Source organism: Barbus barbus (assembly GCF_936440315.1).
Source record: "Barbus barbus genome assembly, chromosome: 4".
NCBI classification, from domain to species: Eukaryota; Metazoa; Chordata; class Actinopteri; order Cypriniformes; family Cyprinidae; genus Barbus; species Barbus barbus.
Genome location: NC_136732.1, coordinates 29136047 through 29154164, shown reverse-complemented (window position 1 = coordinate 29154164; position 18118 = coordinate 29136047). Strand labels below are relative to the sequence as shown.

At 38.2% G+C, this 18118-nt stretch overlaps 1 protein-coding gene across 4 annotated transcripts; it reads right to left on the bottom strand.

The window, feature by feature from the left end:
• Positions 1-221: 221 nt before the first annotated feature.
• Positions 222-2587, bottom strand: LOC306864396 (DELTA-actitoxin-Afr1c-like). Of its 4 annotated transcripts, none has more exons than XM_079408404.1 (3): positions 2073-2587; positions 1272-1417; positions 222-890 (listed from the first exon to the last, which is right to left on the bottom strand). In XM_079408404.1, exons 2-3 carry the CDS (start codon positions 1370-1372, stop codon positions 464-466), a joined length of 528 nt encoding a protein of 175 aa, XP_079264530.1. In that variant the 5' UTR covers positions 1373-1417; positions 2073-2587; the 3' UTR covers positions 222-463. The 4 variants fall into 4 exon arrangements, with proteins under 4 accessions (XP_079264530.1, XP_079264531.1, XP_079264528.1 ...); XM_079408405.1 differs by having other exon boundaries at positions 1272-1431; positions 2073-2344; XM_079408402.1 differs by having other exon boundaries at positions 1272-1385; positions 2073-2307.
• Positions 2588-18118: the final 15531 nt, after the last annotated feature.

Genomic DNA, 18118 nt, shown 5'->3' with positions numbered 1-18118 from the left:
CGTACTCTACGATTAGCTCAGTGAATAATAATAAAAAAAAAAAAAACACAGATCCGGCTAGAACAAGCGGAGTGATACAGAATTGTGAAAGGGTGTTCCTGTAGCGATACCAGTACAATATCTCACGGTTCTCAACCAATCAGATTTGAGAACAAGAGCGAACTGTTGTATAAATATATATATATATGTAGTGCAGACACAGAAACAAACTGAATTAATATTCAAAACAGTCTTTTTATTTAGACATTAGACATTTTGAGATTTACTATCAGAAAACTGGGCAGCATGAATGCAGGTATTAATACAGACATCAAAAAGTTGCATCAACATTTGAAAGCACAATAGCATGTGCATTATGACATTTAATATGCGCATAATGTAATGTTTATGATCATTAAAAGTATATGAAAAAAGTATTTTAATCATATGTGTACTTTTACTGTCAGACAAATATGTTTATTATTTAGCCCATCTTGTCATAGACCTCCAGCTTAATAATAGCCTTGCCCACAGTAGACATGGTGGCCCTTAAGTCTATTTTCTTTCCCCTGTGGATGATTCCAGTTCCCCCTGCATCTGCACGGGTGAACTGACTGAAGTCCTTCCCCTCATACATGTGCTTGTACAGGGCCTTGTCACATCCACGGCTGCTCTCAAACAACCCAATGCCCATCACGTTCTTGAAGAGGTGGTAGTCGAAGGGGATAGAAAACAGGACGGCCATACGCTCAGTGCACATACTGTTCTGCATGTGGAAGAGGTCATAGGTCAAGATGCCCACAGCCCCGGTGGCAGTGTTGTCATCCTTAGTGAATGAGCAAACCTCGGTCTTGGCAGTGCGGATGGTGGGTTGGGGTGGATGGCAACTGAACCCACTGGACATGTACACTCTGAGAGAAGATTATAGTTGACATTGGTCAATAATATTTTAAAGATATGTACAATTACAATAAATAACATTGAGTAAATAAAAGGAATTTGCCCAAAAATTATGTGATCAGTAAGTTATAGTAACTTGTTTTTTTTTCATTACATTAACTCATCAAAATAATTTAACCAATTTCAACTTTATTTTTTAAGTTATTCATGTTAAGTAGATGTTTTACAGTGTACAATTGACCAAAATATAATTCTTAAAGTCACTACACTTCATTTTTAACTGCATTTTTAAAGAGTTTTATCACTCACTAAACAGATTTAGCCAGTGACTTAATTTAAATAATTGTAAATGTAAAATATTTTCACATTTTAAGGCCTGATTTTCTCCTTACTTTGGATTGATAAGGCAGTAAGCACTGCTAACATTGGTGATCTCCACTGTACAGTTCCTATTAGTGTTTATAGTTGCTGACACGGCTTCTGCGTTCTGCATGTTGGCACTGCTTCTGTGGGGGTCACGAAAGAGGAAAAATATTTTCTGAAAAGAAAAGGCTGGAAAATTATTTTGAAAAGAAAATAGCTTTCAGCAAAGTACTAAAGGAACCGTGCATGTAAAAAATATGTATATACTGTATGTATATGCTTTTTTTCCTCAAACAATGAAAGTGGATGAAGACCAGATGTCGTCACTGTTCACTTAAATTGTATTTAAAAATGCAACTTGGATATTCTGCTACATAATTATTCTTTTAATCTGCAGACTAATCAAATACATTTGATTGACATGCAGCTCAACATTTACACACAAATCAAGGCAAAGCCTAATCTGTCTTCTTGTCAGAAACTAGCCAGTAAATGTGACAGCAGGTAGACAGATGAGTGTTTTCTACAGTTTTAGCACCGGCGCTAAAAGATCTCTAATAACAGACCTGACAGCACGGCAGAATATGGAAAGCCACTTGCGGGCTCAATATGGCTCAGAGAACTAAACTGTTAGCAGAGACAAACAGTGAAGCAGTGAGCTGAGAATCATGACATTCACCAGCAGACACAAGCAGCGAGACTTTTCACCATCGTTACAGCGCAGATGAATTAAGGGTTAACGCTCATTTCTGTATTTAAGATAAACACTTTTTTACCTTTTGTTTTTACACCGCATGCATGGAACTTGTTAAGAAGCACCTGACAGTTACCTGTTAGTAAGAGAGGTTGCTGCTGCTGAGAGAATTGAGGGTTTGCTGCTCCTCTGTTTCAGTGTAGATGAACAAAGTGGTGGGTGAATGACAGAAACACTAGTAGACACACAAACACCTGCTTGACAAACACAGGCGTGTCCCCTTCTTTCCCCTCCAATGCTGACAGGAAAAAAACAAAACAAAAAAAACGGCAGAAACATTTGTGGGAGAGTTTGATGGGCGTTGATGCAGTTAGACTGACTAACTGCTTGCATAAATCTTATCAAAGCATCATTTTCAGAATTCATGGGCACAGAGCCAATAAAAATGCCCAGAAAACTACATCATGACAAGAGGCATCTTGTAACGAAAACAAAAAAATTACTGACTAATTCTGCAACAATTCATATTTTAGTAGGTAGATTATGGACTCAGTGCTAACAAAAACATGATATAATGAAATGCCTTGTTGGTTTCGGTGCAAATATTGAACTTAAAATTAATGATGTAAAGTACCAAATCCACCAACGCCCAAAACCTTTGTGAAAAGCTTAAAAACAGGGTGCAAGGGCAATGAGAGATTACAGTGCACTTGTGTAATATTTGCACTACAGTGCATATTATCAAAGCATGTTAGAGCGTCTCTCCCCTAAGAGTGACAGTATGTGATTGAACATGTCATGGTCCGATGAAGCAAGAGAGTGAAAGCACACAGCCGCTCCCTTAAAGCTGACAAAACTGAGAGTGTTGCGAGTCCCACTGCATGTACAGGCATTTCCCCTTCATTCCAGCACATTTTTAAACTCTCTCTCTCTCACACACACACACACACACACCTAGAGACATGGAAGGAATGTGCAGAAATACACTCAGGATGCACTCACATTTGACCGAAAGTTCAGGGCCCTCATTCATTTTCCAACAGGGGGCAGCAAACATACACCTCTTCACCCCATTAATGCTTAGCTAATTATGAAACATTTTACATTCCAGGAGATGTTTTTTTTGTTTTAGTTTGATGAAATTAATTATGCATATATTTTAAAACAGATGCTAAGTGAGCTATGCTATGCTTTTCTTTTAAAAGGATAGTTCTCTCAAGGAAAATTCTCTCAATAATTTACTCGCCCTCATTCATGTTCTGTAGAAGAAAGAAAGTCATACAGGTTTGGAATAACATGAGGGTAAATAAATTATGACAGAATTTAAATTTTTGGGTGAACTGTCATTTTTATGCTTTGCTAAAATTACATTTAAAGATTTAATGTAGCCATTGAAATGCGTTAAAATGAATTATAACGAATCAATCTGCTTATAAATGCTGCTTCATAGTAGTCCCCATAAGCCATTGATTTATTTTTCCTGTCTTTACAGTAAACCAAGAAAAGCTCAAAGCGACTTTTTAGAAGTAGTGCAACTAAAGCTTTCCAATAAAACTTTTGATTCACATTCTCTCCACCAGCCGAGGCAATTTAGCATCGGCTGAATTCTTTCAAAGGAAATCAAAAGCTAACCTTATGATTAGATGTATTTCAGTGTAAAGTCCACATCCCATTACCCGAGCCAATGGAGGCTCTCTAAATGCATAGAGCTGCCGTGCGTCTGAAGGGCTAAAGATTAATCCCTGGAGCCTATGGAGCTATTCACAGGTAGGGCCTTTCAGATGATGGACTAATAGGTATCGTTCTTGGGTTTGTGTGTAAGTGTGTGTGGGGGGTTATGCAAACAGAAGTGATTACGCACAGTCAGGCTGAGGTGTGTGTGTGTGTGTGTGTGTAGGGGGTTGGAGTTGTCGGTTGATTGATTGTAAAGGGGGGCGAGAGGTTCCGCACGCTCACTTTGTGATGAATAGGCTGTCAGATGCCCTCCAACTACCCAAACAAGGCCGTGGTAAAACAGGCATTTAAGTGATTACACCAAACGTGTAAATATTAAACGTCCATTACGGAGGGAGTATATGCAACCACTCCGCAGATGAGAGGCGAATGAGGGAGAAAAAAGACAGTGACATGGGGATGAGAGAAAAATGTAATAGAAAAAAGGACAGGTGCTCAAGCTTCACGCCTGACTAATGTTTTTCTGTTTATTCTCCACCAAATCTAAGGTATTAATCACATTTTAAGTGCACTTGAGGTGCATGTTTTGTGTGTGTGTGTGTGCTCTTTTTGTGTGTCGTGTATCTCTGATGCTTTAATTTGACCGGGCATGTTACCGCATCCCCGAATTCAAATTAGCTGAGATAAAGAGCGTTTCCGGAGATTCAGTGAAGGTCTGGGGCTGGGAATGTGTGAATATTTATCTTTTGTTTAATGATGATTTGTGTGGTGTGCCCTTTAATTCCTCTGCAGCCCTGTAATCGATAGGGTGGCGTGCGACATGAATACATTTGCGTCCTCGCCAGGTAGCAAGAGCGAGGCTGCAACCTGCAGGAATGATTTAAGCTCACTTGTCAAACAGACAGAAGACTAAGCCCTTGAAGGTATGCAGAGTTTTATTGGATAGTCCAGAACTTGCACAATATTTGGTCTGACTAGTTTAGATTTATTAACCCGTGATTTTTTTATCATAAGAATTTCAAATATTTCATAAATAAATAATTGAAGGGGGTTAAAATTTAGTAATTTATCTGAATAAACCAAACTGGAAGATTGATTAAAAGGTTAAAGTAGGTGTCAAATATGCAGCGAGAATTATGATGGAAGGTTGCTGTGTGTGATTTAAATATATCTTAATTTTTTATCAGTTCTATAATGAAAAATTTATATCTCTTGTGGTATCTATTGCTTGAGAAATGTATCCGTTTAATTCAGTAAAATGCTAATTTTTCCAACAAACATTTTTCTTAGTCTTGTCACACGTTTTGTATTCTGTCTCGTAAAGTGACAGTCAGTTCACAAGACTTGGTCTTTCTTTCTTTCTTTGGTATGGAAATTATTCTGTGCTTCAATTATGCTTGCTCATGTTTACTGTTTATGTAGTTTATTTGTCATATTTGGTACAACTGTCTTTTTTTTTTTTTTTGGTCTGTGGTTCCCACAAGTCCCTATCTCCCTCATTCCATTTATCTTTAAAAATTTATTTTACAGTTCCAGTCTTCTCATTCTCTCTTTCTGTAAGATTATGTCATGTCCTGGCTCCGCTACCTCTGATTGCTCCCCAAAAATTGTCTCTAGTCTCTCTATTCTTTAAAGCCAGAGCAGTTATCATACCATTGTTTCCATCCTATTCGTCTCTTCCTTTTGTTCTTCTGTCAGTGTTGCTCTTCTTGGTTTGTCAGGAGGACAGTTCCTTTGTGTTACCATGGCTATTATCCTGTCCTCTACAGCATTTATAAAGTAAACACTTAAAACAAAAACTTTACTTAAAGGGGATATTTCAACAAAAAAAAAAAAAAGAAAAAGAAAAATTTGTCATCATACTCACACACATTCTTTCATGGAACACAACAGAGTTATCTAGCAGACTGTCCATGCTGCTCTTTTCCATACAATACAAGTGTCCACACTTCACATTCATTGTATAAGTTTGCACATTCTACTAAATACCTCTTTTTGTATTAAAACATCATATAAATTAGGAGTTAAATGATTTTGTTTACAACCCGAATTCTGGAAATGTAGGGACGCTTTTTTTTTTTTTTTTAATTTGAATAAAATAAAAACTAAAAGAATCACATGAGCCAATATTTTATTCACAATATAACATAGATAAAATAACAGATGTTTAAACTGAGAAATTCTAAAATTTTATGCACAAAATTAGCTCATTTCAAATTTGATGCCTGCTACAGGTCTCAAAATAGTTGGGACGGGCATGTTGGGGGGATGGTGTAGCATCTCCTCTTCTTTTCAAAACAGTTTGAAGACGTCTGGGCATCGATGTTATGAGTTTCTGGAGTTTTGGTGTTGGAATTTGGTTCCATTCTTGCCTGATATAGGTCTCCAGCTGCTGAATAGTTCATGGTCGTCTTTGATGTATTTTTCATTTTATGATGCGCCAAATGTTCTCTGTAGGTGAAAGATCTGGACTAGAGGCAGGCCAATTCAGCACCTGGACTCTTCTCCTATGAAGCCATGCTGTTGTAATAGCTGCAGTATGTGGTTTTGCATTGTCCTGCTGAAATACACAGGGCCTTCCCTGAAATAGACGTCATCTGGAGGGGAGCATATGTTGCTCTAAAACCTTTCAGCATTCAGAGTGCCTTCCAAAACATGCAAGCTGCTCATACCGTATGCACTTATGTACTCCCATACCATCAGAGATGCTGGCTTTTGAACTGAACGCTGATGACATGCTGGAAGGTCTCCCTCCTCTTTAGTCCGGAGGACACGGCGTCTGTGATTTCCAACAAGAATGTCAAATTTGATACGAGACACAACTTAATTCAATTCAAATCTCTACATAGAGTATATATTAGGGCTGGGTAAAAAATATTGATTCTCCGATTTTAACCGATCTTCAGTTTAACGCAACGATATCGATTCGGGAAATTCCCGAATCGATTCTTAATGCGCGTGCTTCACGTAAGAGGATATGAATATTCACCTCTCGTCCTGAAGGTGTCACCATCTATAGATATACTTACCTGGCAGGGGAGACACCATGATCAAGAAGGCGGTTCACCCAGAGCGAGGCTTGGCCACGGTGTGTGTGTTCACTGCTATGTGTGTGTGTGTGTGTGTTCACTGCTGTGTGTGTGCACGTTGGATGGGTTAAATGCAGAGCACGAATTCCGAGTATGGGTCACCATACTTGGCTGAATGTCACTTCACTTATCTTTCGAATTTCTCCACTAAAAAAAACAACTGTGTGCACCCTATTATTAATGTAGATGTGTATTTCAGTAATAAACTTAAGTTTCAGTTACCAGCATTTATATCAAAATATGGATCCCATGTCTGCAAAACTAACATTTTAAATTAAATATTGATAGCTAATCGATATCGAATCAAATCGAAATCGAAATCGAATCGAAACCATAAAAATAAGAATCGAATCGAATCGCAGAATTGGTCACAATACCCAGCCCTAGTATATGTGTGTAAAACTAAATTGCACAAAAGTGTCACCGATATGCAATAAATGCAAGGTTGCGGAGGGTACACTTCTGCATTCATTTTGGACATGTTGTAACCTTCATAAGTACTGGACAGATATTTTTGACCTGCTTTCAAAAGTGTATAAAAAATATATTGTTCCAGATCCAATGATTGCCATTTTTGGGGTGATTTCGGTACCTTCTTTTAGTTCATATGAAAGACAGGGTATTTCTTTATTTATGGTACTTGCAAAGAGATTGATTCTTCAGAGTTGGAAACTTGACATTGTCCCAACATTTGATGTGTTGCTGAGTGAGCTAGCAGACATTATTCATATTGAGAAATTACGATTTATCGGTAATGATAAGCTTGATATATTTTGGAAAATATGGAAGCCTGTGTTAGATTACTTAGGAATGAGATAACTTATTTACATTGTTTTTTATGCTGCATTATACCTCTGTAACTCTTAAATTGATTTACCTAAATATTATGTGGTGATCGAAGTATTTTTGTATTTAATTTACTTTTCTATGTGTATATGTATGTGTGTATGTATATGTATATGTATATATGTATATGTATGTGTATATATATATATATATATATATATATATATAAATAATTTATTTTATTATATACATACTTTTTTATTTACTTTTATTTTTTATTTATCTATTCATTTATTTTTTTTCTTCTTCACACCCTGCTGATGTTATCACTGTGATCTGTTTGGAAACCCTTTATTTTGAACATTAGAGGAATTTATTTGTAACTAGTATACCGTACTATCGCTTTCCTTTTGGACCTTTGTTCTGGAAAAGCAAATGTCATATTAAAACTGAATAAAAAAAGAATAATAAAAAAAAAAAAAAAGAATGTCAAATTTGGACTCTTTTGATCATAGAACACTTTTCCACTTTGAAACAGTTAATTTTAAATGAGCCTTGGCCCACAGGACACGATGGCACTTCTGGACCATGTTCACATATGGCTTCCTTTTTGCACGATAGAGCTTTAGTTGGCATCTGCAGATGGCACGGTGGATTGTGTTTACTGGTTTCTGTAAGTATTCCAGGGCCCATTTAGTAATGTCAATGACAGAATCATGCCGATGAGTGATGCAGTGTCGTCTGAGGTCCCGAAGACCACAGGCATCCAACAAAGGTCTTCAGCCTTGTCCCTTACGCACAGAGATTTCTCCAGTTTCTCTGAATCTTTTGATGATGTAATGTACTGTAGATGATGAGATTTGCAAAGCCTTTGCAATTTGACTTTGAGGAACGTTGTTTTTAAAGTATTCCACAATCTTTTTACGCACTCTTTCACAGATTGGAGAGCCTCTGCCCATCTTTAATTCTGAGAGACTCTGCTTCTCTAAGACATCCCTTTTATAGCTAATCATGTTACAGACCTGATGTCAATTAACTTAATTAGTTGCTAGATGTTCTCCCAGCTGAATCTTTTAAAAATGTCTTGCTTTTTCAACCCTTTGTTGCCCCCGTGCCAACTTTTTTGAGCAGGCATCAAATTTGAAATGAGCTCATTTAGTGGATACAAATGTGAAATTTCTCTGTTTAAATATTTATGTTCTCTATGTTGTATTGTGAATAAAATATTGGCTCATGTGATTTGAAAGTCTTTTAGTTTTCATTTTATTCAAATTGAAATCGTCCCAACATTTCCGGAATTCAGGTTGTAGTTGACAAATTACAGAATCGCTCAATAATGAGATTTTTTTGCCTATAAAATGTAAAATATGTTGTGTTGAACTTCTTACAACTGGACCTCATATTATAAACAACAATCAATAATATATTTTTTCTCTAAAATATTGGAATATTTCAGAACACTATTATTAATTTACTATGATAACCTCTTTGAATATGTAGCCTATATTTAATTATCGTGTCATATCAACAACCAGTATACAGTCTGATGTCTCTTAACCTGAAGCCTATTTACAGTAATGGTTCCCATTCATTTTGAATCTGACATAACCGAAAAAAGAGTCATGGTTCAGTAGGAGAGTCAGTTGAGAACTCAGCAACAGCTTTTAATGATTTACTGAATGAGTGAGTTTGATTCAAATTGGCCAGCTGTAGTTGTTTAAAGAGTTGTTTACTGACTGATTAACTACAAAGAGCCTGTTCATAAGAGTCAGTTGTTTGTTGTTTGTGGTGTTTGATTTTGGTTTCTCGTAATCACGGGGAAGAACTCCTCACAGGGACAGTGTCGGCAGGGGGTCTTCAATGTTTTTTGAAGGTAGAAACATTTATATAGTGTGGTTCTCAAGCAATGTACAATTCAAGGAAATATTATCTTGGATAAAATAATAGCTTATGAATCATAAAATGGTTGTTGCTTAATAGCTTTTTTTTTTTTCTTTTGGAAGAGAGAGCAAAAGGTTACACAACACAGTAACGTCACCCAAAACGTATAGTATAGTATAGATCACCATAGGTGTGGTTATCTGAGGCCCTTTTATTATTTTTCACATGGCTTTGTTCAACAAACATTTTCCAGACTGCCGCCAATGCTAGAATTTAAATGATGAATTGTATATAGATTTTTTAAGATTTCAAGTTAAAGTCAAACCATCCTTGATTTTGTTTCATGTGTGACCACTTTAGTCACCTTCTGGAGTCTGAAACCTGTGTGAGCATCAGTAAATGATGACAGAATTGTCAGAAAAGATGAAAAATGGGACCACAATAAGAAAAGAAAAAAGTGCTGAGTGAAAGGAGATAGAAAGGAAAGTGAAGAGAGGAAGATAAATCCATACTTTTATTCTTTCACTCCAGTCAGCGTGCATACATGGGAAATTTCCTTACCTTATATGTTCTCTCATGCCTCCCTGCTCCTTCATCCCGCATTCACTCTCTCACTTTTCCTCCATACAGACATATCCTCTCATCCCTCCTTTATAAGAAACATAATCGCATTGATCAGAAAACCAATGGGAAGCCTTTCTCTGTAAACACACAGCCGTTCAATAGGAGGCCAGGGACTCTATTGGGAATTCATGACAGGTGTGTGTGTGTGTGTGTGTGTGGTGATTACTGTAAGTTGTGTGTTCATATGTTCTATATAGATCCTGAGTGGCTTAGAATCAATTATAAGCCTTATTGCCTTCCTGTCTTGTCACCACTCATCTCCAACACGAGCACACGTCATCCCGGTGTTGACCGAGGGCATGAACGCCCACATGTGTGTGTACGGGCACATTTCGTTCGATTCCTCCCACTTCCACCAGTGCAATTAGGCGTTGTGCTCAGTGGACGAAGGGATCAAAGGTGTGATGGTTCTCTTTTGACTGCAGATGAATGCAGAGTGACGGCCCAAACGGACCAGTGCAAGTCTGGTTATGGATTTTTGCCCCCTGTTCCAACTCTCTCTCATCTGTCGCTCCCATCGCAGTGTATGCAAGTGTTTAAGAGTATGCACATCTCAGTGTGTGTCTCAGCAGAGTGAGAGAGTGTGGTGTGACAGGCTGTGGCCTTAAAGAGAGCAGAGTTCTTTCCTTTCCTCAGACAGATCCTAAATCATCAGCTGACACTTTAAAAGGCCACCACACAGCGTTTTACTCTGTCTCTGTCACTGTACATGAGTCCTGTTTGTGTATGTGAGGAGAGGGACACATGAGACTGCCCATCTTTGTGTTCCATTATACATTATTAATTTACATACCCTGTTTACATATCCAAAATACAATAAAAACAATAATGCTGTGAAATATTACTACAATTCAAAACTGTTTTCTATCTGAATACATTTGAAAATGTTATTTATTCCTGTGATGGCAAAGCTGAATTTACAGCAGGACTACAGCAATACACTGTTACAACTTTGAAAAATAATTATTAATAAAGATTAGTGTCACGAGTCTGCCTGTCCTTCCCTCTCTCCAATCCGGATGCACGCCCTCACCTGGTCTCCCTCAGTCATTAATCACGCGCACCTGCACCTTGTCATCACCCTCATCATAGACACTACATAAGCACTCACCCCAGTCACAGAAACGGTCCGATCTCGTTGCTACCTACCGGACTCTACTCGGAAGCTCTCCAGTTGATGAGTATTATCTCTGATTACTTACCTTGTGTACTAACCTCCTGTTCTCCGTCCCGTCCTCTTCTCTGTCTTCAGACCCGTCTGTGTGTGATCAACAGTCTGAGATCTGACTCCTCTCCGGCCACGTTCCACCCGCCTGCAAAGCAAGAAGACACTATTAGCACTGTCATCCGACACCCGCAAGATTCACTTCAAAGAAGCTACTCACCTTGTCTCACGATCACCAGCACCCAAGTCCTGTAAATAAAGATACTATTATTGCACCTACCTTTGAGTCCGTCTGCATCTGTGACAATTAGTGGATCTTACAAGAAAATACTATTTCAGGTTTTCTACTTTAAATTTTGTTTTAAATCACCATGTTACTTTCCTATATTTGGCATTTCTTTGTAAATAATTGTGAAATGTACTGGTCATTACCAGTGACTGAAGTGGAAAAAAAGAAGTGCCAGTACTCACCCCCCCCCCCCCCCCCATTTATTTATTTATTTATATTAAATAAATTAGTACTTCCTAATAATTCACAATGTATGTATAGTGCCGTAATCAAGCAATCAATAATTAAATAAAAGTTTTCCATTCAAATTAGAGACACCAAAGATCACTAAATCGACTGCCTTTAATATACGGATCCATTCAGAATCGCTAAATCTCTGACCACCACATAATCAGCGTTCATTATAAAACACTCTTATCTTTAAGCCAAATACACGCCGAAAAGAATCATTTTACTGACATCTGGACGTAAGTCACTATTCTCTCCGTAATCTCTGATGAAATCGGACGTGTTTTCTCTGCATTAGCGCTGTTTTGAGCTTACTGTTTGAATTCGTTCACTGGATACTTGGACCTTCCAGGAGTTTACGGTTTAAAGTGATGTGATTGCAAAAGCCTGCTTCTTTTCATTTTAAGATATGATTTTCGTTATAAAGTACTGATTCAAATTAGTAATCAATAATTATTATTCTACAACTCCGTGCGCCTCCCCTGACATGCTCTCGTGCACCACACAATGAAGTAGGCCGACTCTGCTTGCGTTCATTCATGTGATTGGACGAGATGAGAGGTGATCCCGCCTGGGTAGTATGATTTACATAGTTTGTATATAATTTCTAATCATATATGGGATCATATAGCCCAATCACACAGACCCTGACGATTTTACTCTGAGTACCGGCAACATGTCAGAAGTGCCAGTACGCACAAAAAGTGCAGGTACTCTAAAGGCTAAAATATAGAAGTGCCCACTTCAGGCACTGGTCATTACTGATTGAAAATTTTTTATACACCATTTTTTAGTGTGTGTGTGTATTACACATTAAACATTTTTGTGTTTTTCCATATTTTTTCTTATTTCTGCACTATTTACAATTTTATTATAAATTTGTGGGTCTAAGATTCTTAATTTATTAATATTAGATGCAATTATGAATTATGTAATACAAAAAAGAGCAGCAAAAAGTGAAAATATCAACAAGGTAATATATTATTCTGTTTGCTGTCAAAGTATGAGTGACATTTAGATGCTCAGTGCAGATGCTTTAGATGCTCATGGCTTTTGACTCATTCAGTTCTCCAATTTAAGCCTGACACTGATATTGTAGCTAGTATGACAGAAGCTCATTTTTTCTAAATGTTATTATTGCCTATCATGTACATGTGTTTTTATTGTGCTGCTTCTGCAGAGTCTTTTCACAGATCTTTAAAGGTCAAGTGACCGATGAGGGTCTTACCCCAGCATGATTTATCTTCACTACAGGAATATTACGGGATATTAATCAAAATATGAAATGATGTGGCTCACACTGGTCACAAGGTTACACTCTGAAAGATGCTAGTTTCCTCAGTGCTGATAGAATAGAGAGAACCTTGGCCTACACAATGAAATGAAAATCTAATATTTTTGTTGGATCTGCGGTGTAGTAGATGGTGATGTACAAGTGGAAGACAGATTTGATTCTGGCCTGCATTGTCAGCTGGCCCGCCCCTCCCCCCATAATTTCATACCTTTATCTCTTCTGTAAAAAGTGACAAAATCCCAAAAAATAAAATGAAAAAGAAAGTGTCACTTTTACCCAGTCTCCTTGAAAATTCCTTTTTCACATCATGTCTCAGACTTCTCCCTCAGATTAGTGACATCAGTTCAGCAAGTCCTAAAACTCCTCTGACAACGTGCAGAAAAACCTTTACACTCTACAGCACAATGAGCTGGCACACACTTCCCAGGAGAAGTTCATCCATTCCCACAGTTCATTCACTGTCACTCTTTCTTCACACACACACACGAACGAGCAAACATCTGCTCAAACGCAAATGTGTAATATCAGTATTTAAGGTGGGGTATGTATTTAAAAAAAAACGAAGAGTACCAAAACAAACTTGTAGCCAATCAGCAGTAAGGGGCGTGTCTACTCATGATGTTGAGGAGAGAGCGCTTAGTGCACAGGACGGACATTAGCTGAGCCGAGCGACGACAGAAAGATAGAGATGGCGGATAAAAAACAAAAGAGGAAAATGTCTGCGGAAACAAAAGAAGGCTTACACTGTCCTTACACCAGACGCGACAGTTGCCGTCTCGCACCGCAACAGCTAAAGTCTGTCTACACTGGACCCGCCAAAGCGAAATAAATAGATCGCGGCAGCAGTTTACTGTTGGGGATTTGTCGTGTCCCATCCAGTGTAGACAGCATCACTGATGATAATGAGTTCTATAGTATTTTGTTGCGCGGCACCACGCCACTTGCGTCTGGCGTAGACACAGTGTTACGATAAGGCAAGAAGTAGGACCCGTGTAAATATCGGATCAACTTTCCAGTGCTGGAGAGAACTCAAGGAGCGGGAAGGCCTTCGATCAGACGTTGAGGTTGCTTTGTTTCTTCTCGATAGGTGAGTAACATTGGTTTTGCTTTGTTTGTTCTCGATAGGTGAGTAACATTGGTTTTGCTTTGTTTCACAGAACTAATCGTTGCCTAGGTTGCGTATGTATGTGTGGAGCAGAGCTATGAAAATAGGGGCAAGACCCTTTTGGGGTATTGGCGTGTTTGTATTGGTGATTTGAAATATCAACATTGGCTACCAGAAATCACTTACCCCACCTTTAATAGATGTAAAAAAATCAAAATTTTGTGCAGTGATGTGATTTTATTATTTGTGTTTTTTTTGCTTGTAAAAGTCATCTTATGCATAAGACTGTATGCTAATTTGGTCCTCAAGAAGCATTTCTTATTATTATAAATTTTACACACACGCACGCATGTACACGCACACACACACACACACACACACACACACATGTTGGTTTTTGTGGTTTATGGGGACTCTCCATAGGCGTAATGGTTTTTATACTGAACAAACTGTGTGTGCTATTGCCCTACACCAACCCTACACCTACAGTTGTGGTCAGAATTATTGGAACCCTTGGTAAATATGATCAAAGAAGACTGTGAAAATTAACCTGCTTTGTTAATCCTTTTGATCTTTTATTTAAAAAAATCACAAAAAGCTAACCTTTCATTGGATAATAAGAATTTAAAATGGGGGGAAATATCATTATGAAATAAATGTTTTTCTCTGATACACATTGGTCACAATTAACGGCACCTTTTTATTCAATACTTTTTGAAACCTCCATTTGTCAGTTTAACAGCTCTAAATCTTCTCCTATAATGCCTGATGAGGTTAGAGAACACCTGACAAGAGATCAGAGACCATTCCTTCATCCAGAATCACTCCAGATCCTTTAGATTCACAGCTCCATGACGGTGCTTCTTCTCTTCAGTTCACCTCACTCATTTTCTACAGGGTTCAGGTCAGAGGACTGGAATGGCCAGCAGAAGCTTGGTTTTGTGCTCAGTGACCCATTTTTGTGTTGTTTTTGAGGTTTGTGTTTGGATTATTGTACGGTTGGAAGATCCAAACATGGCCCATTATAAGATTTCTAATAGAATCAGTCACTTATTGATTTTTTTATCTGTTGGTATTTGATAGAATCCATGATGCCATGTGTCTGAACAAGATGTCCAGGACCTCCAGCAGAAATATAGGCCCACAACATCACAAATACAGCAGTATATTTCATTGTACACATGGGGTACTTTTTATCCCTGTGTTCACCAAACCCATCTTGAGTGTTTGCTGCTAAAAAGCTCATTTTTTAGTTTCATCTGACCATAGAAGCCAGTCCCATTTGAAGTGCCAGTCCTGTCTGATAACTGAATATGCTGGAGTTTGTTTTTGGATGAGCTAGGAGAATTTTTCTTGAAATCCTCCCAAACAACATGTGGTGATGTAGGGGCTGTTTGACAATTTTTTTTAAGGTTTTCTGACCCCGAGACTCAACTATTTTCTGCAATTCTCCAGCTGTGATCCTTGAAGAGTCTTTAGCCACTCAAACTCTCCTTCTCACCGTGCATTAGGACGATATAGATACACGTCCTCTTCCAGGCAGTTTCATTACATTTTCTGTTGATTGGAAATTCTTAATTATTGCCCTGATGGTGGAAATGGGGATTTTCACTGCTCTAGCTCTTTTCTTAAAGCCACTTCACTAATTTGTGAAGCTCAATTATCTTTTGCTGCACATCAGAAATATATTCTTTGTTTTTTCTCATTGTGATGGATGATTAAGGGAATTTGGGCTTTGTTTTCCCTCCTATTTATATTTCTGTGAAACAGGAAGCCATGGCTGGATAATTTCATGTTCATAATCACCCTAGAGTGCTCAAAATTGTGAATATGAATGGGAGTATACTTCAGAGATATTTTACTCTTAAGAATTTCTAGGGGTGCCAATAATTGTGTCCAACGTGTGTTTGAGAAAAACATTTATTTCATAATGATATTTCCCCCCATTTTAAATTCTTATTATCCAATGAAAGCTTAGCTTTTTGTGAATTTTTTAAATAAAAGATCAAAAGGATTAACAAAGCAGGTTAATTTTCACAGTCTTCTTTGATCATATTTACCAAGGGTTCCAATAATTCTGACCACAACTGTAAACTTGCCCTCACAGGAGACTTTGTGCATTTTTAGATTTTCAAAAAAACACCATTTAGTATGTTTTTTAAGCCTTTTGAATTACGGGGACATAGGCAGTGTCCTCATAAACCACCTTCATATTGTAATACCTCTGTCATACCCATGTCATTATACAAATTTGTGTCCTCATAAACCACATAAACATGCACACACACACACACACACACACACACACAGTAATATAGCCATTTGTTATGAATTTAGTTTTCGTCTTCTGATTTCAAACAGAAATGTACAGTAACTTCTACTGTTTCAGAGAACTGTCAGGCTGCTGAACCTACAGGATAACAGTTGCAAAATACGCTGTGAACTTGAATCCACCTCAGCACCCTCCTTGAGTAAACCCCAGGGAGCAAATGCTGGAGTTGTGTAATGGCTGTTTGTGAGTGCTGTATGGATCATTGTCAGGCCCCACAGAGAGAAAACAGTGAGGCAATGACTCATTGTGAGAGAAATGCAGTTACATCTCCTCAGTATCTAAGTTCTCCTTAAGCTAACCACTTACTTGTAACAACTTAAGTGGAACTGACCATCAGTTCGTGTTTATGGGTCAATAAAACGTAAGGTGTACATATTCCCTCGGTGTGCATCTCGATGTAATAAGAAGTCTGCAGACAACAGGACGGTTATGGGAGAGCTCCCTAAATAAAGAGTTCATTTTGTTTGTATAGTCTTTTCACAATTACTGTTTTAACTTTATGACATAACTAGTTGTGCACTGCAGTTCTGTTCACACAGGACATGCTAACCAGCTCACTCTCAAAATACAGGTATATTCACCTAAATATGTACAGATTTTTCATTTGTGGCTGAACTATCCCTTTACATTTTAATGAAGTAAGTTTGGGTTATTGAAAGCAATGTCACTCCTGTTTAGAACCAAACTGATTGTGAACCTAAAAGTATTTAGTGTTCTAATACAGGACTGACAACCGTATTCTGCTGCTGTGTGAACATAGGCTTGGTAAGTTGTAAACCACGCCCTAAACAACTGTGAAAACATGAGGGCATTGAATCAGGAACTTTCACATTTTGACCCACGTCTGAAATATGAAATCCTGATCCATATTAAGCGCTGTGGATATTGTTGAACACAGAGACAAATCATGCTCATCTCCAATGACCCCGGCGAGGAAAATGAAAGTCCACACCCTATCAGTAAATAAATCAATCAAAATTTAATTCAGACTTGCACATGGTGACCTTCACTTCGCAGTCTTATAAAAACGGCCATCATGACATGTGAATTTCATTTACGGCCTCCTACTCTCTGTCCTCTAAAAGCAATAAGGAGTAATTGGGGATGGCACTCACTCATACCAAATGATCTTTTTCAGTCCTCCACACCGAGCTGTCACGGAAACACAATCCCTCTCTGACTCCCTCACGTCCATTGTCTTCTGTCTCTCACTCTCTTTCTCCTCAATGTGCATTTATCCCATTACTCTCACTGTGGAGACTAATTAACTCTGCATAAGTGAAAATGAGAATTGGTTTCTAGTGGGTGTTGGACGCATGACAGAGCCTCTCAATCCTCACGTACGTGGCTTACACACCTTTGGCTTCCACTGTGATTGTTAATCTGTGTGTCTCCAATTAAAGCCCACTGGTGGTGTCATCGCGATGTCATCAGGTATGTGCTCATTAACACTCAAGAGTTCGCTCAGCCCATTCAAGACCAGGCACAGCCTTATTTGTTTCCCTGTGTAATGAAGGAGAGTGGAAATGAGCATAATATGTTTGCTTCAATTAAGAGATATCACACAAGCAAGGGTGTTGTTGCACTTAATATCTGCACGACTGCGATTTGGTTGTAGGCATGAGGCCACACATAATCACAACCAGGGCCGTCCTTTGGGTGGTGCACTGGGCCCTGTGCTTTGAGGGGACCCCATGGTGAACGTACCGAGGGGA

Coding starts and splice junctions, on each gene's coding strand:
- LOC306864396 (XM_079408402.1), bottom strand. CDS start 2,275: ATGTTTCTGCCGTTTTTTTTGTTTTGTTTTTTTCCTGTCAGCATTGGA. Junction 1,386..2,072: donor GCAACCTCTCTTACTAACAG/GTAACTGTCAGG, acceptor TGACCCCCACAG/AAGCAGTGCCAACATGCAGA. Junction 891..1,271: donor TACTGCCTTATCAATCCAAA/GTAAGGAGAAAA, acceptor ATCTTCTCTCAG/AGTGTACATGTCCAGTGGGT.